We start from the raw sequence: 25,758 nt of genomic DNA, 5'->3' as shown, positions 1-25,758 counted from the left end.
ACATTAGGGTAATTTTGTGATGCTGAATTCATATTTGATGTTTATTTTATGTTTTTCATTACCTCAAAATTTTGGCACTTAGGGTGGTTCGAAATTCAACATTTACGAATATAAAGTGCACTATTTCCGAAAATTCATTTTCAAAAAATTAGGTGCGGTGATTTTTTTAGCAGAATACACATTTTTTCAATTGTTGATAATGATAAGACACATCTATAAATTATATTGGGAACCCTGGGTAGTCAAAGGCTACTATGCGTCTCCTTCAGACGTATCATGAAAAATCACCTTTTTTCATACCTCGGGGCAGAAAGGGGCAAAACAAGATATTCATTTTCGGAAAGTACACTAATTTTCAAGTATTATGAACAAGAAACGATCTTTTCGAACCGTTTCAAAAAAAAGTACAGCCACTTTGTACATTATAACTTTAAACTATTGCTCGATTTACTATTTGTTTTCCATGTCTGAGCGAGAAGAAAGGCTTGTATCGACTAATTCGAATGGCAGCTATAAGTCCAGCGAATAACCTTTCACATGAAATCAGTTTGATCCCAATCGGAATCTTAACTAAAAAGATATATTCATTTGAAGAACTTATGTTTGAAAATAGTTTTCTTCAGAATTCATTATCTATTTCACCTTTGAAGTCATGTAAAAAATCGAACTATCGTCCTCCGGACTTAATATTTCGAGAAGACTCTATTCAACCTATTAAAAAACAGAGAAAAATGTTAAATCATGAAAAATCAAAAATAAAATTTTGAGGTTTTGTCCGGCTAGGCGACACTGTGCGTCGCCTAGTGGCTGGAATCTGAAATTATCTATTCGCCTTCCGGCAGCACTCGACCTGCTGATGTATATTGCCGTAGACACTGAGGAATTCCACGAAAATCCGTCCGAAAATATTGAAAATCGTGACCGACCATCTTAGACTCCTATGAAACTTTACACGTTTCACCGGCATGGAAGACTAAACATTTTCTACAATCAGTAAGATTATTTTGACTTTGGAATAATTTTTTAAAAGGCGTAGACATTTCAACATGCATCAATTTAAAATTTTTTTTATTCGATTACGGTATTTTCCAGCAAAACTTTCTGAGAACGAGTTTCAGCGAATGAATATTTATGTACGAAAAAAATATACACTGAAAAAAATGTTGTGTCATGTAACTTTCAAATGGGTCATAATATCGCCTTGATATCCAAAGAGAAGTTACAGGAAATTTTATGGGCCTTTTGAAAAACCTATTGTTGTTGATGGAGAAACGCGAATAACTTCTGAAAAGGTCTTAATAAAACAAAAGAATTGTGTTACTAAAACAAAATTTAAAATATCTCGAGAACTACTACATTTCCGCAAATTATTGTTATAATCATTTTGATTTAAGATGGCGTTTAGAATTATATTCAAAAAGAAAAATATATTTTTGGCTGCAAATAGTATGAATTATAGAAATATGTCAAAAGTAGTTGTTAAGAAAACTTTTTATTGAAAGCTACTCCATGATCCAAATACACTGGAAAAGTTTCTCTTACGTCTTTAAAACGATAAACATTAGATTTTTGACATTTTATGATGGGGTAACTTTTTAATGGGGCATAATCACACGAATTAACTTTTTTTGCTAGAACAAAATTCCAAATATCTCGAAAACTATCGCATTTTGGAAGATTTTTGTTAAATGCATTTTGATTTAAAATGTTACTTAGAATTATATTTTGTAAAAAATAGTTTTGTATGTCAATTAGTATGAAATTTGAAAACATGTATAAAGTTATTGTTAGAAAATCTTTTTCATCGATAACTTCTCCATCATACTATTACATTCAAAATGTTTCTTTTCTCTTTAGGTTTTTCTTGACAAAGTATAAAAAATTAGAAAAAAAGGTTTTTTGCAATTTAAATTTTTAACAAAAATTTTTGTTTTTGTGAAAAATGACACAACATTTTTTCAGTGTATATTTTTTTCGTCCAGAAATATTATTTCCCTGTAACTCGTTCTCAGAAAGTTTTGGTGTATAGAATACAGTAATCGAACAAAAAAATTGAAATTACTGCACGTAGAAATGTTTACGCCCTTTTGAAAAATTTCTCTTGTATCAAAATATTTCAATTGTCATAGAAAATCATGGAGATTCATAAACCGAACACAACTTCAAAGTTTCTTTCGAATCGACGATGGTCATATTTTGTGGTCCGCCGGTTTCTCATGGAATCCCTCGTCATAGAATTTGAATTTGATCTAGTGATATAGAATTTGAAAAATAGTTCCTGTTCACTAACGCCGCCCGGCGGATCTGTTTCAATTTTATTTGTCCATAATCGCGTAGCCCTTGACCACCTCTAGATCTTTGCCGAAAATACCATCTTTCTAAGTTATTAGACTTTTGAGATGTATCATATTCTATAATGTGCTGAAAGGTGGTACGGTCACTAGTGCCACATAGTGAGAGTATCCCAAACTAATCCGTCACCATCTGGTAGTCTTTGATTTCTAGAGCAACTTTACTAAAGACAGTACTCCTCTAAATATTCTCATTATTGTGATAAGGAATGATTTTGGTGGGACAATCCCGAGTTATTATTTCCACCATCCGGAAGCTCTTGACTTTCTGGACAAATCTTCCTGTGACACCATCTTTCAAAATAATCAGTGTTTCGATATATTTCCTGTTAAACCCACCCAATGAAAGTCACATTCACGATGAGAGTCTCCATGTATTTACTCTCTTTTAAAGCACCCCTGGCGGTACAGTTCTCAACTAAATGGATATCCAATTACTCTAAATGGTAGGTCTAAGTAAGCACAACAGGTTGTAGACGTTGTTGATGCAGACGAAATATTGGGGCTGTACCCAATTAGTCAAAATTTCCATAAGCTATGGGATTCATATTACGCGGGCCCTGCGTAGTGGGAATCCGGGCAGTAGGAATCCGCGTAATAGGCGACCCGACTGTACTCTACACCAGCCCAAACTAGCGGTCAGCAAACAGTCTGTGCACACTGGCGTGGTCGATTATCAGTGGTCTGTGTTTGTAGACATTGCTTAACAGCTTAATGACAGTTTTTGTGAGCAAGGCTCACAGTTGGAGTGATGGTGTATATGATAGAATAGCGGGTCGTCCTTCTTGGGATTGGTTGGTTCGCGCAATCATGAATCGGTCACGTCCGGAAATCTCTACTCTCGATCCCAACAGCTCAAACTCATGCTTTTAGCTGGACAAATAGAAAAAAAAACTAGACAGCACGTTCCATGGCAACCGGGAACTCTAGTGAAATGGGAGAACTCACTCTTTTCTAGCATCTGTACCATACACTAAAAATTAAGTATAATCACGATCCGCGGACTTTCATTCAAGAAAACACAAATATAAGAATAGCCACAAAAAATAATGTATACAGGCGAAGTTACAAACACGCTAGCACACGCGACAAAAACGTCATCATACAAACGCTCAAGTCCTTCGCGATCATCCACGCACACCTACGCCCACAATCTCGCAAGCATCGTCATCGCTGTTGTTTATAAGCTGTGTTGAGTAAACAACGCTCCCGAATTTTTTCGTTTTTTAACGTGCTGCATGTTTCGTTTACGTTTGTTATTTGTGTTACGACCCCGTGATGTGCCGGTCGAACGAATATAGTGTTATCCGTTAAAAAGTTGCAATTTAATTAATCGTGAAAATCAAATTTATTTCTGCCGTGTCAACCCGCTCATTTACGAGACTGCAGAAGCCTATGGAGCGGCATTGTTCGTATAAACGTGCAATCACAACACTTCGGCTATGTGCGGTGTGTGTGGTGTGATTGAATGGAAATGAACACATTGCTGTGCCACTCGTATGCAAATGACATGGCGGGAACGCACATCTCTTGTTCTGGTTTTTGAAGTGCTACTCTTCATCCCAAATTCAGCGGGATTGCCGAAAACTGCTTTGATGATGTAATGAGAAATAAGCAGATATTTTGGCTTTGCAAATCCTGTACTAATCTGATGCCCGATACGCGTTATTGGCAAGCTGTACGAACTGCTTATGAGGTTGGACAAGAAGAGGTGGTAGGTGCACACAAAAAAAAAATTGTCTAGCAACTTAAGGGTGAAATCCTAACAGAGTTGAAGTTGGAGATTCGTTCGAATTTTACGGCCCTTATAAATTCAAATTCGTTGACACCGAAGACTACTCAACGTCTATTTCCCGAAGCCAGTCGTACCAAAGCTCGTCGTCTTTTCCCGAAGAAAGATGGGGCTAAATCTGATGTCTCATCTCTATTACATGGTACTGGTGTGCCTGCTTCACCATCTCTTGGCACATTAACAGTATCGCACACCAAAGTTTTGGCTTTACCTCTAGTTCTGATTTCTGTGATGGATCGGGGGTCTTCCATAACATTCTCTCATTTATCTACATAACAGCTCTGTTGATTTAATACACGCTCGCGGCAGTGTTATGTCACCATCGCGTAGACTGCACAAACAAATTCACACTGCGCTATCATCACCGGGACGCCCGTTGTACCACACTACGGGAGCCCACGAGCGCTCCGACGCAGTCGTGCTACCAGCCGGCGATCAGCTCAGTCGTCCCGGACCTGCGTTCGGGGGTCTTCCGAACTCCCTTCTCAGGCGAGTATTTTGTTTTATATGACGACCCACTCCCTGAAAACCTTTTGGTTTCTAGCATGCCATTGGGTAAATCACGTCCTTGCAATATGTCGGGACGCTTGGCACGTGGCACAGATGGTTTACGGTTGTACTACCAAAATGTCAGAGGGCTAATGACGAAAATCGAGGACTTTTACTTGGCTGCTGTTAACGGCGACTACGATATTTACGTTCTGGCAGAAACTTGGCTTAATGATCGTATTATATCGATGCAGCGCTTCGGGGATTCTTACGCGGTTTATCGTGCGGATCGAAACGCATGTAACAGCATCCATGGTCACGGCGGGGACGTTTTGATCGCTGTTTCTTCCGCACTTGCTTCCTGTGAATTTGGTGAGGATATTTCATCAAGCATTGAAGCTATTTTGACGAAGATTACTACGTCGACGAAGAACTACTTTATTGGAGCTGTTTACATTTCTGCAGAAAAGCGACTGTACTGCACTATTACGCAGCTCCATTTAGACTCTATAGAACGCGGTTCCTCACAGGCAGATGTAAACGATGTGACAATAGTCCGTGGTGATTTCCACCAACCACTCCGAAGTGTGGGTTTCTTCTGGACGCTTACCCTAACCCGTTATCCTCGACAACAAATCCTGCCAGCCACTTACTAACTCCAGGTAAAGCCCTACAAACTAAATCGTCTTAAGCTTGAGCCCTACGCGATCATCCACGCAACCTACACCCGCGAGCTCGCAAACATCCCGGTGATAAGGTGAACGTCTCAGCACTTATAAATTTTCAAACGCGGTCTCAAGCGTGAACTTCCTGTGTTCTCTACTTTCGGTACTAGCGGTCTAGGTCCATGCCTTTAATTGGACCAATTCCATGGCGACATTACCGGGAACTCTAGTGATATGGGGTAGCACACTCCCTGTCAGAATGTGATCCGTGCCCCGATCAGAAAGAAATTACAAAATTATTACAGACTGTGTTACTTTGTTATCATAACAAGTTGTGTTATAACTCTGGTCTCGTTAGTTGGTAAAATAACAGAAAACATAACAGAAATTCTTCTAGTGTATATCAAAAATATGACACCCTGTGATAGGCTTTTATCAGAATTATAACAAATTTTGTTAGGTTCTCCCACGGCCAATATATCTTGTATTAGCTATTGTATAGTATCAACGAATTTAGCGTGCAGGTCTAAAAATAGAATAGAATAGAAAAATACAGCATACATTAAGAAGTTTCGGAAGTAAAAAGCTTCATGTAACAAAAGCTTTTTATAGTTTGGTCGAATAATTACATACATGTTGGCTGATTGTTATTACGAATATATGACACGCTGATTGTTATTTGTGGTTATAGCGATTTGAACCTGGGTATTCTGAGTTTTATGGGGATATTTCCAGCATGAACCAACGACGTTGCTTTCGACTGATGTTTAATGTTAGCATACTATTCCTATACTATAATTTTCAAACGCGGTCTTAAACGTGAACCTACAAACGTCCGCGTTCGCCCGATCATGATCGGCCACGTTCGGAAATCTTTATCCTCCGTCCTACAAACTTGGGTCCATTCATTCCAACATTCAGTTGGACCTATAAAAAAATAACGCTCATATCCACTAGACAACTCTGGGTAACTCTGGTTATATGGAAGATCTCACTTTTTTCTTGCATCTGAACCGTACACAGAAAATTATGTAGGGTAAAGTGCCTATTTTCACCATACTAAGCAGGGTGCCTCACTAATTCATTAATTTCTCGGCCTACAAACAATGGAATGCGTAAAAATTGACATCAACAGCTTTGCTTCGTTGTTTAGAACCAATATAATAACGCAAATGCGCTGAAAACAGTGGAATTCTCGCGTTTGAGCGCAATGAAAACTCGAATCGCATGCCCTTATTGTTGCGCTACCATTTGACTCAATGCGTTGAACAAAAATAGCAGACGCTGCTCTAACCAACGGCTTCAAATGGGTAGGGTGATAATAGAAACATGGCGTAAATAGGCTCGTCACCCTATCAGATTTACGGTCTGCACGCGATTATCCAAGAACACACACGAATATGCGAACGGCACACTGTTATAAAACAGAATTTATAAACGCTAAGTTATGTACATGTTAGCACACGCGACATACAAGCATATCACATTCAGTATCACGGCCCGCTGCAATTAAGCGGTGTTTTAGTGGGCGACATTGTCTGTCTCGTCTGCAATTTTAGTGGGTGATTCTGACGGGGAGCCCTTCCAAGAACCCAGCTCCACAGCTCCAGTAGCACAACTCTCGAGAAAAAATACTAAAGTTTAAACAATTACAAAAAAATGAAAGTGCAATTTGTTGAGCAGGAAATGCTGCCCTCGGCTGCCACCCCCCCTTCGATCAACCCACCCCCCTTCCCTTGTGCTGCCACTGGATGGTTCCGGTAGAATGGTTTGGAAAAGTGTCTCCACTGTGGAGGAATAAGCGGTCTTTTGTAGAATTACTAATGAGAGCTACGCCACACCGGCCACTACGAATATCATGACTAACTTGTTTACTGTCAAATGCAACTCTGATGATCCCCAGGAGGGACTAACTTCTGTTATGCCTAGAAGCAATAGAAAGAGAAAGAATATTCATCTCCCAAGATTCGCTAACCGTTCAAGGCGCAAAACCGAAGCAAGTAGCTCCAGGTAAAGGTAATTTGAGATTAGAAAAGGAGTTACCAGCACTTCTTATAGCATCTATCTGCTCGGCACAAGATTCGAAATTTCATTTTATAAATCGCGTATCAGACACATTATTCCAAGTAGGCGTACCCCTGTTGCCATCCGGCTGGAGCCGCGTATGATTACATCCATCATTAACTGTTCTTCATTAGATCGCTTCAAACATGTATAAATACCACTGTCTACTTATATACCCATCGGAGTATTTTGGTGTTTTGGTACAACAATATAACTTACCAGGGTCCGTGCCTAAATAGGTACGTATATTTAAGAATAGCATATTTTTATTCACAAGATGTCGAAAATTTTGTGGTCATTGTTTGGAACAAACTATGAATTTACAACTTATATCCTTTTAGGAATTCAATCATTTTCTTGAATCTTCTCTCTCGAACACTTGAGGCAAATTTATATGCTTTTCGTATTCCAACCAATTTCATAGTTTTGGAACACGTGTTCTAATCCCAACACACTGCCTTAGATAAACACTCATGCTACCGTCGTATCCTAATGTTTTGGAATATTTTGCTGTGTCAATACACTCCCTAAATAAATATACCTTTTCCGAACACATCGTAAATCCTTGCCGACCACCAAAACTACTGGCGGACCCGATATAGTGTAAAGTTTTAAAATCACTGGGCCACACGTCGTTCTAGTCATGGTACGAGTGTTACAGATTCCCGAAAATGGGGCCTACTTTTTAGCACATGTCCGATAAGCTTGTTTAGGTAGAGTAGTCCTAAAAAGTTATAAAAACAATCCCCCACGCCACAAAGTCGGTTTCCTCTGTTGATGTATCATACCGCCTTGACTGCATGACATATAGCTCTCTCGGATTTTTGCAAGTCTGTCATAGGCTATTGTTCACAGTCATTAGCATCGATTACCGAACTAGCGTGAGCTTGAACGCAGATCTACGGTGATCTGTCAGTTCGCAAACAAGAAGCCGCACGAATCAAATATTTGGCATCTTGTTGACTATCGAAGCTCGGTTGGTGTTGTCAGCTTGCGTGCTGTGATCTAAATTCCCGTTGGGATTATGAGTAAAACATTCCATCGAATTTAACATGTTTAAGAAAATTTTCCTGATATGACAGCTTGACTTAGATTTTAATCTGAACATTTGATGAATAAATTTAATACTCAAAAAAAAAATCATACACACCCATTGTTCAAGCGATAGATGAAACTACTCTCCACCCACCAAACTAATTAATACCGGCTTGATAATTGGCTCTATATGACACAGCTCAGCGATACTATAATAGCAAAATGATATTTTTATGCTGTAAACTTCAAATGTGACCTACCAGCGTGTGAGTGTAACCCAGCCCATGGTCATCCTCATCCAGATTCAGATCCTTTGCCGCCAGTGGTTGACTCGTGGGTATTATCTTCGTTGGGACCGTTAGTCGGTCCATTTCACCATGACTCGTGCCGTTGTACATTTTGACGATTGACTTTTTACTGCACGTAACACCTTACAAATAATATAAACTAAACACTGCTGGACACTACGAGGATCGTTTCACTAGTAATCACGCATAGTCAGCGACACAACAATTTCCCTCACTCCTATAGAGCAAAGCACACGGAGAACAAACTCTTCTCAGCTGGAACCATTCAAAACCGGACGAGCGCAAAACTTCTGATCGTCGCGGAAAACCTCCACCGTACTGGATTTTCCTATTGGAGAAAAATAGAAGAGACAAGCTTATTAGTGATGATGTAACGGAATTACAGGGATCGCACGAAACGCTACTAATCGAGGGCTATTCCGTGTATGAAGCGAAAACATTTTGCAGTCACGAGATGGATTCAATTAATAACGGTGTTCGAGATGCCTATCAGGAACATACTCCCTAACAAGGTAGATTTGTAAATTAGTTATTCAAACAGGTAGCCATCGATGTCAGTCAGTGTTGTGGTCAGGAAGGGTGGTACGAATCGAAATCGGAACTGATAAAATACAACCGGCCAATTCACGGACAAACTGAGACCAAAGCTCTCCTATCTAATAAATAATACAATCTAATGATACAATGGTTGTTTGCGGATCACCAACCGACTGCTTCTGGCAGTTCTAATCAAGCGGAATATACGTCGGCATCGGCGGTATCACCTTATCACATGTTCGATAACCAACCAGCAGGGTGGTAATTGTATGCGAGTTCGAGTACTGATCACTCTGCAATCGGATCTTGGAGGTGTCCTCCGCGATTCCGATGAGCGGCAGAGCAGAAAATCTTGTGGATGGAGTGTAGTAGCAGCGGATAGTGTTTTAGTATCAGCAATAAGTTATCGCCCAATAGGGTGAAAACTCTATTCTCGCTGAAATGACAAATCTCAAGCGCTCAAAATTGTTATCCCAGTATTGAAACTTATCGTATATACACTGAGAAAACATATTCCTCGTTATGCTATGAATAGGTTGCATTTTGTTTAAGCAAAAACAAACTATTTTTATTAAGAAATAATCGACTGTTATTTGATCTTTCAGGATCGAAACGATTGTCATTTCTTTGATTTTCTTCACAATTGCCAAAGTTTGCAACTAGTTACTGACTTTGACAAATGGCGGATCGCCAAATTAAGAGACGCATAATCAAAAATAAGAAACAGTCAACCCGAGCTTCAAGATCAAAAGCAACGAATACGTTTATCTTTGGAGGATAATAGATTTAAGATGTCCATCATGCACCCGAATAAATTGACTCAAATGACACGTTGCCCAAGTTTGAATTTAGAACTGACAATACAGAATTTAGAATTTGGAAGTTGAGAGTTGAAAGTTGGAAGTTGGAGTTAGAGTTTAGAGTTCAGATTTCAGAGTTCAGAGTTCAGAGTTTAGAGTTCAGAGCTCAGAGTTTAGAGTTCAGAGCTCAGAGCTCAGAGTTCAGAGTTCAGAGTTCAGAGTTCAGCGTTCAGAGTTCAGAGTTCAGAGTTCAGAGATCAGAGTTTAGAGTTCAGAGCTCAGAGTTCAGAGTTCGGAGTTCAGCGTTCAGAGTTCAGAGTTCAGAGTTCAGAGCTCAGAGTTCAGAGTTCAGAGTTCAGAGTTCAGAGTTCAGAGTTTAGAGTTTAGAGTTCAGAGCTCAGAGTTCAGAGTTCAGCGTTTAGAGTTCAGAGTTCAGAGTTTAGAGTTCAGAGCTCAGAGTTCAGAGTTCAGAGTTCAGAGCTCAGAGTTCAGAGTTCAGAGTTCAGAGTTCAGCGTTCAGAGTTCAGAGATCAGAGTTCAGAGTTTTAAGTTTCGAGTTTTGAGTTTTGAGTTTTATGTTTTGAGTTTTGAGTTTTGAATTTTGAGTGTTGAGTTTTGAGATTGGAGTTTGTAATTTGGAGTTTAGAGTTTGTGTTCAGGTTTTAAAGTTTAGAGCTTAGAATTTAGAATATATTTATTTGACTTTTAGAAATCTGAGTTTTGATTTTAGAATTTAAAATTTGGAATTTTGAATTTTAGGATATCGATTTTTTGAATCTTAGAATTTTCTAAATCTAATGACGTTTTTCTAATCAACGAATACTCTAATTTTCATTTTTTTGTAAATTTTAGCAATTCTTGAATTTTTGATTTTTCGATTTCTCGAATTGCTGAATTTTGTTATGATTTGTCGAATTTTTGAATTCCTTGTAATTTTGAAATATTGAATTTCTGAATTTTCGAATTTTTGGATTATCCTTTTTTCAAATTTTCAAATCTTTGAGTTTTTGATTCGTCGAATTTTCAAATTATCGAACTTTTCTGCCTTTTGAATTTTTAAATCTTCAAATATTCGTATTTTCAAATTTTTTAATGCTCGGATTTTAAAATTTTCAGATGTTCGAATTTTTTAACATTAGAATTTCCGAATTTTGCATTTTTGAATTCTTGAATCCTTGAATATTAAATTTTTTGAAGCTTTGAAATTTCGAATGTTCGAGTTTTCGGATTTTCGAATTTTTCAATATTACTATTTTACAATTTTCGAATTTAAATTCTCATTTTTTTTCATTTTTAAACTCTTGAATGCTCGAATTTCCGTGTTTCCGAATTTTCGAATATTTGAAATTTTGAATTTTCGAAATTTCATATCTTTGAATATTTGAATTTCCGTGTTTTCCTATTATAACGAATTTTTAAAATTTCGAATTCAATTATTGAATTTTTGATTATCCAAACCTAGGAATTCTCAATTATTGAATCTTTAAATTTTAGAGAATATCCAAATTTTCAGAATAAAGAATTTTCCAATTTCCGAATTTTTCAATTCTCGAATCGTCAAGTTTTTGAAATATCGAATTTTTAGAATTTCAAATTTCCGAATTTTCGTTATTTCCTGAGATTTGAAATGTTCTGATTTTTGCCTTCTTAATTTTTTTAATTCGAATTTTTCACTTTTCAGTCTTTTTAACTTCTTCGAATCAGATCCTGCACTCGCCTTGGGAAGAGGTCTGACGTCTTCAGAGAAGCTTACATCTGCAGCAGATTCTATGCTAATGGACGAGTTTTGTTCGGGGTTGGGTCGATCTGCGACAAATCCTGCCAGAAACTCCTCAGGAGGAAAAAATTCAGGATTGAAGCGGCACACGCCAGAGACTCTGAAACCTGCTTAGCATTTAATTCATAAAATATCGGAATCAACTTTTTTATAAACAATTTCCGACATTTAATGTTTCTAATCTCTTATTTTTATTTGGTAATAATTTTAAATTATTTTTATTACTTATTTCTCGTGTATATTTTCCTTATAATCATCAATATTAGCATAATATCAAATTTTGCTTTGAAAAAGGTTGGCATTTCACAAATATCAAAGTGCACATTTCTCTACACTAAATTTACAACTCGGCCAACCAGCCCCGCACAGAACTCAGCCAACCTACCCCAATGTATATTTTCGAGAACAAGCACGATTTACACAAACAAATATAAGGTTACACTGGTAACCGTTATACCATTTTGTTGGGTTTTCAATACCCTTTCCAGCAGTACAAAGTTATTGGAAATCGGATGTAAATTGATTCGCGTTACACATATTATTGTTCAGAAACAGAAATTTGCTCACCAGTGCCGAAAAAAAACAAACGTGCTCCTGTACAAACGAGACCACCAAAATACCTGAAATGACGTCGGCACATTGGTGACCAAATTCCCCACCAAAATCACTATAGATGTCGCTACTGCACATAATAGCCTTTCCATAAAAGGTACTCGGCCAACCTACCCCTTAGGTCAACCAGCCCCAGTCACGTCTATACTATTCCCCCGAAAGTCATTCCCCAGAAAGCCATTCCCCAGAATTCTACAGTCGTGATTCGCTGGTTGGTCGCTTTTTAACTGGACCGCTTTTTAGTTAGACCTCCGCTAGTTGGACCATTGTCCAACTAAAAAGCATCTTTATGTCAAAATCCCATGTCAAAATCACCTTGACAATCAAACTGGAAATAATTAAAGATGTGAATAGAAGCATTTACACTACTAACGTCTCCTTTGGATAGTTTTGGACGTTTGTCAGTCGGTCCAACTAACGAATCAAATTCGTTAGTTGGTCATAGGCTGTGGCCCAACCAACGAATCACGACTGTACTCGTTCCCACTTCCATCAAACGATATTCTTCGCTTTCGATTCGTGCACACAAAATAAAATACCGGAGTGTTTTCCCCAGAAAGAACTATTATCCAGGAAGCATGTAGAACAAATTTCAGAATCTAATACAGGTGTGTTTTGAGAGACATTTGGCAACAATCATAGTAAGCGGTGGCGCCCCTTCCTAGGATTCAAAAAATGAAACAGTGCTATGTAAGTAAGGTTATATGGTGAAACCAAAACTTTGTGCATTCTCGAAGTAATTGAAGTGATGTGGTGTTAGGCTGCTGAGTATGAGCTGCCGAAAGCGGCGGCTCCGCGCAAGTAAGCCAGTTATCCAATCGCTTACCCGATTTACTCAAATTGATCCCTTCTTTCAAACATGAGCAGTTCATTGAATTTTCATGCCAAATAACTCTTGCACGCAAACTTGTGATCTTTATGTCTGCCCAGTTTACACTTCAAGAATTGTCCCAACTTTTGAGCAAAACTATCCTGTTCGGCATAGTTTTTTGGCGCAACATCGTCTAACATAAGACATTATATAGTAGTTGGCCATTTGACCTAACAGTCATGAAGCATAAGCACAGACAAACAGACATAACAGTATGATTAATTCCTTAAAAACATCGATCCGTCAAACACTATACACGGTTCCAACCACTCATTTACAAATTAGTTAACCCACAGACCCAAGAACTCTTTTTTACTACTGGTCTATCCCGTATACTTGCGCATATATCAGTGGCGCCATACATGGATTATAATCGTAAATGCGATCACTGTCCCAACTAAAATATATATTCAATATGACCGCTAACATTGGCGAAGAATTGTGGTCGAGTATTATATCTGTTAGTCTGTGGTATAAGTACCATTTGGCATAAGGTATGAAAATACTTTCGAATTTATTTCGGGTAGATCGTACATTTCCATACGAAACATTTCCAATTCATCTTTGAATATTTGAATTTCCGTGTTTTCCTATTATAACGAATTTTTAAAATTTCGAATTCAATTATTGAATTTTTGATTATCCAAACCTAGGAATTCTCAATTATTGAATCTTTAAATTTTAGAGAATATCCAAATTTTCAGAATAAAGAATTTTCCAATTTCCGAATTTTTGAATTCTCGAATCGTCAAGTTTTTGAAATATCGAATTTTTAGAATTTCAAATTTCCGAATTTTCGTTATTTTCTAAGATTTGAAATGTTCTGATTTTTGCCCTCTTAATTTTTTTAATTCGAATTTTCGGTAGATTTGCATTTTAAATGTTCAAAATTGATTCGATTGCGAGCTGCAGAACTTTCGAATTTTCGAAGTTCTGACTTCGCGAATTTTCAACTTCTCTAATTTTTAAATTCTGCAATTTTCGAATCTTCAAATTTTTAGATGTTTGTACACACCAAAAAATAGTAAAATTAAAACGATATGTGAATTAATATGAATGTAAACATATTGATAACGATATGTGAATTAAAATGAATGTAACAAATTGATTGTAAATTTAGTTGAATTCGATGCACTCAATAGGGGCATCAAAAAGCATATGATTTTACACTTTAGTTCGTATGATATAACATGTCATTTATTTTACAGCAATATTGGATTAAAAATACATTAAGGTGCATTTGTCTGCTGTTTAATGAAACTGTAATTTTTAATCAATATGTAAAATTGCAATAAAATTTGTCGAAGAAAGCACGACAAGTTGTGTGTATTTGAGGTGGAACTTAATTTTGCAGTTATATTCATGATCCAAATAAGTGCATTAAAATAAATTTAAAATAACAAAATATTTTGTTTCCGTGTATATTCAAATTTTCGAAACTTTGAAATTGAGAATATTCAAATCAACGAATTTTCGAATACTTAAATTTTCGAATTTTTGAATCTTCGGATTTCTGAATTTTGAATTTTCGGGTTTTCGAATTCTAGAATTTGCGAATTTCTGAAATCGTTTCCAAGAATTTTCAAATTTTTGAACCCATGAATTTTCAAAATCCTGTATTTTTAAAATATCGAATCCTCGAATTTTCGAATTTTCAAAAATTTGAACCGTTAATTTTTTGAATTTTCTAATTTTCAATTCAAATTTTCAAATTTTCGAATTTGTGTATTTTAAAAATTTGGAATGCTTGAGTTTTTGAATTTGGAAATTTTCAAATTCTCTAACTTTTGAATTTATAATTTTTCAAATCATCGAATCTTTGAATTTTCTAATTTTTAAAAATTCGACCTGTAGAATTTTCTAATTTTCAATCCAAATTTATAAATTTTCGAATCCTTAAATTTTTTAAATTTTCCAAATTTTGAATATTTGAACTTTCGAATTTTTGAATCTTTAAAATTTGGAATTTTCGAACTCTTTAACCTTCAATTGCTCAAAATTATGAATGATTCGAAGTTTATGAACTTCTGAATTTCCTAATTATTAGATTTTCGAATTCTCGAAATTTCAAATTTTCAAATTCTCGAGTTTCCGAATATTAAAATTTTTAAATATTGTGAATTTTCAAATTTTTCGAATTTTTGAATTTTAGAATTTTTAGACTTTTTGAATTTTTGATTCATCAAATTTTACAATTTTACAATTTTTGACCTCTCAAATTTCTTAATTGGAATTTTCGAGATTTTTAAATTTCAAAATTATTTCAAAATTTCGAGTTCTGGAATTTTCAAATCTTTAAATTTTCAAACTAACAAATTATAAAATTTTTGAATTTTAAATTGTGAGGAATTCCACGAACATCCGTCCGAAAATTGTTAAAATCGTGACCGACCATCTTTCCGATCTAAATTTTCACGTTTCACCGGCATAGAAGACTAAACACTTTCCACAGTCAATAAGATCATTTTGATTCATGCACTTTTTTTTTTTAAAAGGGCGTAACCGTTTTTACATGCAGCATTTTCGAAAAAATGTTTGATAACCGTATTTTATACAGCAAAACTATCTGAGAACGAGTAGCAGGGATTGAATACTTCCGTACGAAAAATATGCACTGAAAAAAATGTTGTGCATTTATCACAAAAACAAAAATTTATGTTAAAAATTTAAGTTGCAAAAAGACTCATTTCTTTAATTTGTTTATGTTTTGTCAATAAAAAGCCAAAGCAAAAAGAAACATTTTGATTGTGATTGCATGATGGAGAACTTATCGGCAAAAAGTTTCTCTAGCAAAACTTGTTTTTAATTTTCATACTATTTGACATACAAAACTGTAATTTTATTACAGAATATAATTCTAAGTATCATTTAAAATCAAAATGCATTTAACAACAATCTTCCAAAATGCAATAGTTTTCGAGATATTCGGAATTTTGCTGCAACAAAAACAATTAATGTGTGTGATTATGCTCTTTTCATGAGCAATTCGCGTTTCCCCATTCTAAAATATTAACAATCTAATGTTTATCGTTTTAAAGATGCGAAAGAAACTTTTTCGGTGTATTTGGATCATGGAGAAGCTTTTAGTAAAAAAGTTTTCCTAACAACTTTTGACATATTTTTTCATAATTCATACTATTTTTTGTCAAAGATACACGTCTGCGCCCTTTTGAAAAATTGCTCTTGTATCAAAATATTGCAATTGGCGGAAAAAATCATGGAGATTCATAAACTGAACACAACTGCAAAGTTTCGTTCGAATCGACGATGGTAATATTTTGCGGTCGGCCAGTTTCTCATGGAATCCCTCTTGTTCGAATTTTCGGAGCTTTGAGTTTTCGAATTTACAAATTCTCTAGTTTTAAACTCTCTAATTTTGGAATTATCCGATTTTTTAATTTGCAAATGTTTAAACATTTAAATTTGCGAAGCTTTGAGATTTTAAATTATCGAATTTATTATTGAAAGGGACTTTGAAATTTTCAAAAATTCGATCTGTCGATTTTTCGAATTTTCTAATTTTCAGTTCTCTGGCAATTGGAATATTTTGATACAAGAGCAATTTTTCGAAAAGGCGTAGAAATTTATGCGTGCATCACTTACAACAATTTTTTTTTTCGAAAACTGTATTTTAAACAGCACAACTATCTGAGAACGAATTATAGGGAATGAATGCTTTTCTACGAAAAATACATACACTGAAAAAAATGTTGTGTCATTCTTCATAAAAACAAACCCTTCATGTTAAAATTCAAATTCTTGGACAATTGCAAGATACGTGTATGTAACACTTGTCGAAGTATATTTGTATTTTCCATGCTTAAATAGCAACAAATTTCCCCATGATAAGTTTTCGGTCTGCTTCTTCTATTTGATCAAATATTTCTTCAAAAAAGTGCAATCATCTTACCACCTAACGTCACCACCGAATGCATCAACAATGCATCGGAGTTGGCAAATGACGTCTGTAAGAACACCAGCTCCAATAAAATGTAAGTGATTCGAAACACTATCAGGAGCGGGTGTGCACTATTAGGCATAAACGCATACGGACGCTAGAGATAATGGGCGTTAAGCATAGAGACATTTGGGATTATGGACGTTAAGCATAAATTATCAAGTTTATTGAATCAATTAACGTAATGCATTCGGCGGAGATGGCGGTAATGAATACGTGGAACCTATGAACTTGTGAAAGTCTTTATTCAAAATATTTATCTACAGTAGCCAAGGGACGACAAGGGTTATTATCCTCAAAACAGACTTTTATGGACAGTTAAATAGTTGTAGCAAATAGATTTTTTTATATTTCGAGATAAAAAAAATTGACTTGGGAGTATTATCAACTCCAATCAAGAAGTTTGACCTTTGAATGCATACTTTTGACATTTGGGAACATACCGAATCAACAAGAGGCATGTATCGTGTCCACTCAGAATCATGCATATAAGGGTTAACGCCGCTAATGAATATTGAACACTAGATTTTAGTTTCATAAGTGCAGTGTCCCCATGATCTCATAAGCCGCCCGACGTATGTTCGATCCCCAGCCAGGAAGGTTTCTTAGTGGTCAATTGCGTCGTTTCACTAGCCTTCAAATTACTAATACTAATGGCGTTTTCTTTTTTTCTTGGTGCTACACCGGTGTAGTGCAAAGAAAGAGAAAGACTGATTACATCCAAGTTTGAATGAGTGTAGCACCGACTACACCGGTGTAGTGCACTGTCAAAAACGAATATGCCATAAGAGTCGGTTGCTTGTGATGTCTCTCGAAACAAAAAGTCAAGTTCCGCAAGCCAATGTAGTACCGAGGCTTCGCTTTCAAGTCCACTGAAGCCTATTAATAGCAATCATTGTCCGCAAATTTGGCCACTATCTTGAAAGTGCTAATTACCCACAAAACATATGCGAAACAATGCCTCTGTCAAGGCGGCCCAAGATAGCCAATACAAAGCAACGATAAGCGTTCGGTTTCGCGTGCCACCACCTTTAAGCTCAAGTGTCACATATGCATCCTAACAGTACCCGATTGAGTTGAGTGTATGTAGTAGGTTCGTTGCGTGTGTGCCGTTTCGTTCCGCCCGAGTACGGTTTCCACCAACAGTGCACGCAGATGACGCACAACCGACGGCGACGCGTCAATTTGTTTGGAGGTTCCATCGCAACGATAACAAGCGACCATGATGTATTGACATTGTGCTGCCGCGGTGATAAGGGGTGAGTTCCAACCGAAGATAACCACTCCCGGGTGATTGATTGGCGTTACAGTAGTGGATTGGCAATAGAGACACCGAAAAGGTTGCCTGGCAGCCAGGGTAAGGTTTTGGGCAATTTCAAATGTCTTTTTAGGTCAAATTATTGATTAAATTTTTGCTTATTTTTCTATAGCATTCTATCCATCTCAAGTACCGCTCATAATAATGAATTGTTGTCACATAGGTTGAAACAAGAAGTTAAACGACCACGGGAATCGGCTTCACAGCCGATTCTTAGCTTACCATGGTTTAGTGCTACTGATACGGGGGACTTTTCCTGATCGGGAATAAAACAGACGAAGCAGCAAAAAGTTATATTCAAGCCCATTATACCAAATGAGTGTGTTGATTTTTTAAATTTTTTCTGTACAACTACATTATTTCACGACTACCGTGCAAGACCCATATACCGATCAATTAGCAGCCATTTTTACATCCAACGCCATCAAAAAAAATATGTTAAAAAATATTTCAAGACAATTTTCGTTTTCAACTTAGAAAAAATACAAAAAACTACAAAAGAATTTGCACATAGTGCAAAATATCTGAAATGTCTAACAACTCTAGAGTGCTATTCACCGTTCATTACAAATAATAGGTATTCGTTTCCCGTAAATGTTAGATTTATAATTTGCTATTTGTGAAAAATTAGACCAAAACTTAAGCTACTTGTTCATTTTGTTTGTGTATAAATCACCTATAAATATTAACCTTAAACAGTTTTATTTATCCTTGAATTTTAAGTTTGCTTATAAATGACAAAAATGACTGCGCAAAAATGGTGTTGCATTGGATTCGACATTCAAAATAATTATTTGGCGAAATGAAAAAAATACATACTGAAACATATATTGTATTGATGTTGTACATTCCGTTTCCATTCCGCTTTAATTATAATTTCTAAATTTCATTCTCAATACAAGTGAAAACGATTTTGGTGTCAATATGATAGTTGAATGAGGGGTGATCGGTGGACGGGGCTCGGCACGGTAATTCATTGGAACACGCTACGCATGAAATTTCTGCCATCGCAAAGCTAAAAATAAAATACCTTAATGTGCGTTTAAAAGGGGAAACATATTAGCTTAATTTTTTTCCACTCCAAACTGTTTCATGACTAAAGGAAACGCGAGACAAATGCCGCAGAAAACCATAATAGCTACTCAGAAGCAGGTCGAAATCGAAGTTATGCAGCGGTTTGATCTATGATTTTCTATTCGGGTGGCAGCATCATATGTTTGGAATTCGATGTAGAAGTAGAAAGAAGTTGCTTGCAATCGTGTTGAAATCCTTTTTTTTACGAAAATAGAGTGAAAATGGAACGACCATTGGCATGGCATATTCTTATACAACATCAACACCTCAAATGTCGACTAGTTGTAGGAACTTGACTTAAAATGCCGTGCTATAGCTATAAGTCTTATTCCGATTCGAATGATATTTTGAAGCCCAATTTAGATTTATTGAGCGCCGAATGAAATTGCCCACTCGGCTCTGTCGGAAGGTCACATTCTAGTATTGATCGTCACAGTTGGTTTCGGTTGACTGAATCATTCGCTGCCTTGATATCCATGCAAGCTTTGAGTTTGAAGAACCCCGGTTATTGCCTCGAGCTACAGCGACTGTTTGGTGATGAGCTGAACAGCACTAGCTGTAGGGGAGGTGCGCCTAAACAGGATATCCCCGAGTAAGATGAACTAAGCCAACTCTGTAATTTAGTGTACACTGTACAGATTATATTCCCGATATATGAAAGGCTGTAGTATTTCGAAAAATGTACAGTTTGAATATGATTTCCTTTCTTCATTTACAACGAGATACATATTCAATACTTCGCAAGATTCAAAGTAAAGTCGAAAATTATATGAGGTTCCGTAATCGGATTCACAAACATCACACGAATAATACCATGCCGAATAGTAGCCAGGTGATAATTCACCTTGCAATGTCCACTGCAAGGGAGGGCCCTAGAAATACTGCAATTGTGCTTGGAAAAATACAATTCTACAACATTTTCGGACTCACATCCGGCAGAAAAGTTTTTGTTTGAAAGCAAGTTTGTGAACTACGCCTATGGTTGGCATGTTAGGGCGCAACCTAAGAGTGAATATTGCTCTGTATCGATATTTCCCGTAGGATTATACGTAGTAAAACTTTCAAGCACTCATTTGTTTGATTCGATTAATCTATCTCTGCGAGCAAATGTCCAAGAATTAGAACTACCTAAAAAGAGTTTGTTGTCTATGATGACACCGTACAGCCTGGAGAGTGTGTGTCAAAAAGGCAGTTGAAACGGGTATCTACATAGCCAGGCCTGTAGACATAAATTATTGGCCCGGGGGGTCAGCATAAGGGCCCCCTCATCATTGTAGATTTTTCGAACTCAGAAACAGTTAAGCTCGAAATCCATTGGAAAAACTAATTCTCTGCTATTATGTATAATGGATAGAAACTTTTGTGGAGAACTATAGAATAATACTCTTAGTGCCGTTAATTGTAATGTTTTTTTTTCATTTCAAAGGGTGTTACGGTCAATTTTCTTTTTTCTTTTGTGTTCCGCCGGCCTCTGTCCGTGCTGAGTGCGTCTCACCGACGCCAGAGAGGTGACTCCACAACCAGATATCGGTTCATCAATACATGGATCGGGACCAACGACTCTACTTCCCTGGCGAAGGAAGACGTGACACTGAGTTTTCACCTCAGAAAATCAAAACGACCTCGGCTGGACGGTCACACTTACCATTCAACCACTGGCGCCGTCCATGGTCAAAATTTGATCAAACAGCAATGATATTTTTTTCTTATTAAAAATCAATTTTTCCATAATTTTCCATTTAGTTCGCCAGCGCCAGTTTACTTACACAGTTTTGGATCTTTTTCAGGTTCCGCTTGACAATGGACCAGCATTCCACGATTTGGCCGAGTTTTCGTGTGTTGGGAGGGTTCTTGTCGCTTTTCAAACCACAGGTACAGAAAGCCTTCCAAACTAGATAATTCTGTGTGAACTTCGATAGCTTCATACGCTTGAAAATATCCGTCACTATTCCTTCCGGGTGCCATTACGCCGGTGACAGTTGATTTGGTCACTTTTAATGATGTACTTAATTTGGTGTGCAAGTAGTTCGGATTCAGGCTATATTCGAGCAAAATTTTCTCTGTGTTGCTGCTCTTGCTTGAACAACATTTTTATTACTGAAGAAAAAATGACAAAATAAAAAAAATCGGCATCTTTCTGCACGCAGGCATATTAGGGGGTTTCACATTTGTTGAATATCGTGCAAAGAAATGCGTCAAGCTAAGTCGACCAAATTTTGATCGTAAAACATTTTTAATATCAAAATTTTTAGTGGCTTTGAAAGCAGCCGATTTATCAATATTTTCATATTTATCCAGGTGTTGGCATTGCATGGATTTGGTCATATCTTTGTCTGATTCTACACAGAATTCGTTAAAGAAACAACCTATTCGGCCAAGTCGGCGCGCTACAACATCGCCAACTTCTAAAAATACAACATCTCATTTGTTCGATAGAGTAGCTGACTTATTTTGGTTTCGGAGAGAACTGATTCAAGTGATTGTTGCGAGTCCTTCATTTATATATTTGGTACAATATTATTGAATAACTTCTAAATAAAACATTAAACAACATGTGTAAAATAGTAGCCAAATGGGAGTGTAATAAATCTAAAAAAAACAAAAGAAACATTCAATGGAGGTAGAATTTGAAGAGAAAAAAAAAACAAAAAAGGAACACAACAGGAAAAACAAATATATAGATAAAATGATACAAAACGAGAAAGCTAAAACATGACAAATAAAATAATGGAAAACGATTAATAATATGCAAGTAGTCAAAAGCCTGCCAATATCCTAAAATAGAAAAAAATCAAAGCGAAACAGCTGAAAATGGACAAAATTAAGACAATGGAAAAGTTAAAATTTAAAAGTATGTAAACAATTTGAAGAATTGGCAAAATAAGAGATTGAACAATTGAAACAACCAAATAAGCGAAGGAAATGAAAAAGGATATTAAACAAAAATTGAAGAAATAGAAAATATTGAAAAATTGATAAAATAATGAAAAATGGGTAAACATCAAAATGAAAAAAATATCATGAGCAGAACGACAAAAGGAAGAGAAATGAAATAAGAAAAAATATAAAATCGAGACTACAAAAAAGTAAACGAATATAGAAATAAACGAAATAACAATAATACAACATGTTTGAAATATAAAAATAAGCAACGTAATAAAAAATGATAAGCTTGAAAACAGGAAAATGGGAAAATGTTTCAAAAGAATATGGATGGAATAAATGTATAAAAATAAAACAGCTATAAAAATCAAAAAGTGGACAAGTTATTATTTTGAGATGAACTTATTTAGAATTGAATAAGTGCAATGGAATAAAAGCAATTGAAATAAATGGGGACATTTAGACAAAATAGATTAAAAAAAATTGAAAACAAGAACAAGTGGAAATAGTCCAAAAACAGACAAAAGTGAAATCATAGAAAACATGTAAAATCAAAATGGTTTAAATGGGCAAAAAATAAAATGCTTGAAGAAATGGAAAAATAATAGAAAATTAAAAAAATAAATATGTTAAATATTAAATAAATCTATACAAAGTAAAAGTAGAAAGAATATAAAATTTGATGACATGGAAAGCAGCAAACATTCACAAAACGCAAAAAGATCAAAATAAAATAATGGAAAAATGTTCAAATGAAAAAATAACAATATAGAAAACATGGAATTCAAAATTGTTTAAATGGGTAAAAAAGCAAAATGTTAAAAGTAATGGAACATAAAATGAAGAAAAATAGGAAAATATTGAAAAAATCCACACAAAAGAAAAGCATTAATTTCAAAACTGATAAATACAGAACAGAAAAATTCACAACATAAAAAAAGTTGAACGAAAAAAATAGAAAAGTCGTTTCTTAAGCTAATGAGGGAGACCTAAAATGAAAAATATAGAAAAAGAGCAGATAAATAAATACTATTTAAATTTTAGATTTAATGAAAAATATATAAAAGCGTAAAAAAAATAATAGTAAACAAAAGTTTAATGAATGAAACCAAATAAATTCAATGAAATCAACTCAACAAACGCATGAAAAAGAAACAAATAAACGAAAATAATTGAGAAAAAAAGAGCAGGTAAGTTAAAATCACAAGTAATTTATATCGCCTGCGAGTAAGTCTACTGCTCTTTTCCGCATTGGATAAGAAACTTTAGTATGTCTCTGAGTTTCAGTCGTCAAAACACGGCATTATCTATGTAAGGACGGCAATAAACTCGAAATCGTAATTGTGGTACTGCTGGGCAGTTGCATATAATATGAGATTAGGTAGTCGGATTCACAAAGATCACATGAAAATGATTCAGCGCGCTTGTAATAATTGAGCTTGCTGTGCGAAAGTCTTGGTCAGCATGCAGCAGTGGAGTTTCGAAAAATTTGGAGATTTTTCGAAATCACTGGGAACGATAGTTGTTTCTACCTTTGTTTGGTGACACGTTTGAATATTTCTCCAAGAATTGCGATGCTCGATGTCTAGGGCCGTATTTTTGCTCTTATCCAACTTGTCGAAATTGGCAGGGTTGGCTCAGGACCAACAAAGTCAATCGCTGCACCTGCTCTGGCCAATTCATTTCCAGTAATATCGAAAGCTCCGGGAACCTAGACAAGGTAGATAGCGTTGACAATTCTTAGTTCTTCGATTTGGGTTCAGCACGCGATCACTAACTTGGACCGTGATTTGTCCGAGCTAAGGGCCTTGATCGCAACCTGACTATCGGAGCAGAAGTTTATAACTTTGCCAGACCAGCTCTGTTGAAGGACCGTACAGTAGAGTATCTACCTAGCAAGTAAGACTGTTCCAATCTCATCTCACGACAGTAGACAGTAGCACCAATATGTCCCTCCATCGGCGATCCGTCAATGTACCAGGCTTAGTAGGACTAGGAATCGACTCAGGGGTGGGCCGATAGTTTTCAAAAATTTATCATTTTTCTGGGCACTCTATTGTTCCAATGCAAAGCCCAATAATTAGTATTTGGTAATCGTCAGCAATCCCGTAGGTTGGAAATCCAAGCTCATTGAGTTTCTTCAACAAGCCATCGGCAAACCATGTAAACCTTTTATGCTACATCGAGAAAGGACTCACATGGTCGTCTTACCTGACAGCTGTTTGCTATAAAATCTAATCTCAGACACTCGCGAGAGAGAGAGAGAGAGAGAGAGAGAGAGAGAGTGCAACCGACTAACATAGATACTTTCACCCGTCCGCCGACTTTCTCTTGCACCGGAGGGTGTACCACAAGTTCTCACAAAGAAGGGTGGCTCAAAAGCAACAGAAATCGAACTTCCAAAGGGCGAACTCTCAATTCCACGAAGGTTGATCGCACCGTTATGGCTCGGTAAACGTAAAAAGAGAAATATTTTGTAAGTTAATTAATTGTTGTTGTAATGAACTGATCATCCTAACCTGACTATTGAGTTTAACCTTAATTCTAAGGACCCTTAAACATTAATTACGCTTGTGACGTCACAATTATACCTTCGTACTCGAGTTCGGTTGCAGCGTGCATGCGGTTGATGTTAACTTAGCCGCTCGCGCATCTGTTGATTCGGTGGACCAACCTTCCAGCAATCGGGAACTCATCAGCAACGTGCAAAATCATGCAATTGATGATGCAGCGGATCTTAGTTATGGTGCGATATTGTCGGGCACGTTTAAAACCATTTAGCTGACCCACTGGCAGTTCTGTGGATGACTGAATATTGTCACCATCTACCGGTGTGTTCCGTTTAATGATGGTAATCCGGAACACGAAGCGGACCGGATCGAGAAGTCTCGGTTAATTCCGTCTCCAGACATGAATAGCAATCGAATATACCAGGGATCACCGGCGACCTCGGCGTCGGTCGGAGTTCACTCTAAGTCTCAAAATGGCGAGTTTCTGTCCGGTTAGAGATATTAAAGGTTGCGATCCCGCTCCCAATCTGTCCGCAGGGATGCCTCCCAGAGGGAAGGTAAACTGGAAAGCTTTCGAAAAGAGAATGGAAGAGAAAATGGCCCTGACATGGACCTACAATAGGTATTAGCACATATGACGTCACGATTTGGTTTTGTCCTCAAAGTTCAACAGGCTTTTTGTAATAATAATTTTCACTTTTTCCCCTTTTAACA

The 25,758-nt window shown here is 36.4% G+C and overlaps 1 protein-coding gene across 5 annotated transcripts in view; it reads right to left on the bottom strand.

Moving 5' to 3' along the window:
• Window positions 1–25,758, bottom strand: part of LOC131677666 (chloride channel protein 2) — a 176,606-nt gene that overhangs the window by 122,766 nt on the left and 28,082 nt on the right. For all 5 annotated transcript variants that reach the window (XM_058957598.1, XM_058957597.1, XM_058957599.1 and 2 more), the window contains exon 2: window positions 8,657–9,032. In XM_058957598.1, the coding sequence (XP_058813581.1) occupies window positions 8,657–8,794 (138 nt within the window). In that variant the 5' untranslated portion in view covers window positions 8,795–9,032. The remainder of the gene's footprint in view (window positions 1–8,656; window positions 9,033–25,758) is intronic.

The sequence above is a fragment of the Topomyia yanbarensis genome, chromosome 1, assembly GCF_030247195.1.
Source record: "Topomyia yanbarensis strain Yona2022 chromosome 1, ASM3024719v1, whole genome shotgun sequence".
Classification (NCBI taxonomy): domain Eukaryota; kingdom Metazoa; phylum Arthropoda; class Insecta; order Diptera; family Culicidae; genus Topomyia; species Topomyia yanbarensis.
This window is presented reverse-complemented; position numbering and strand designations above follow the sequence as displayed.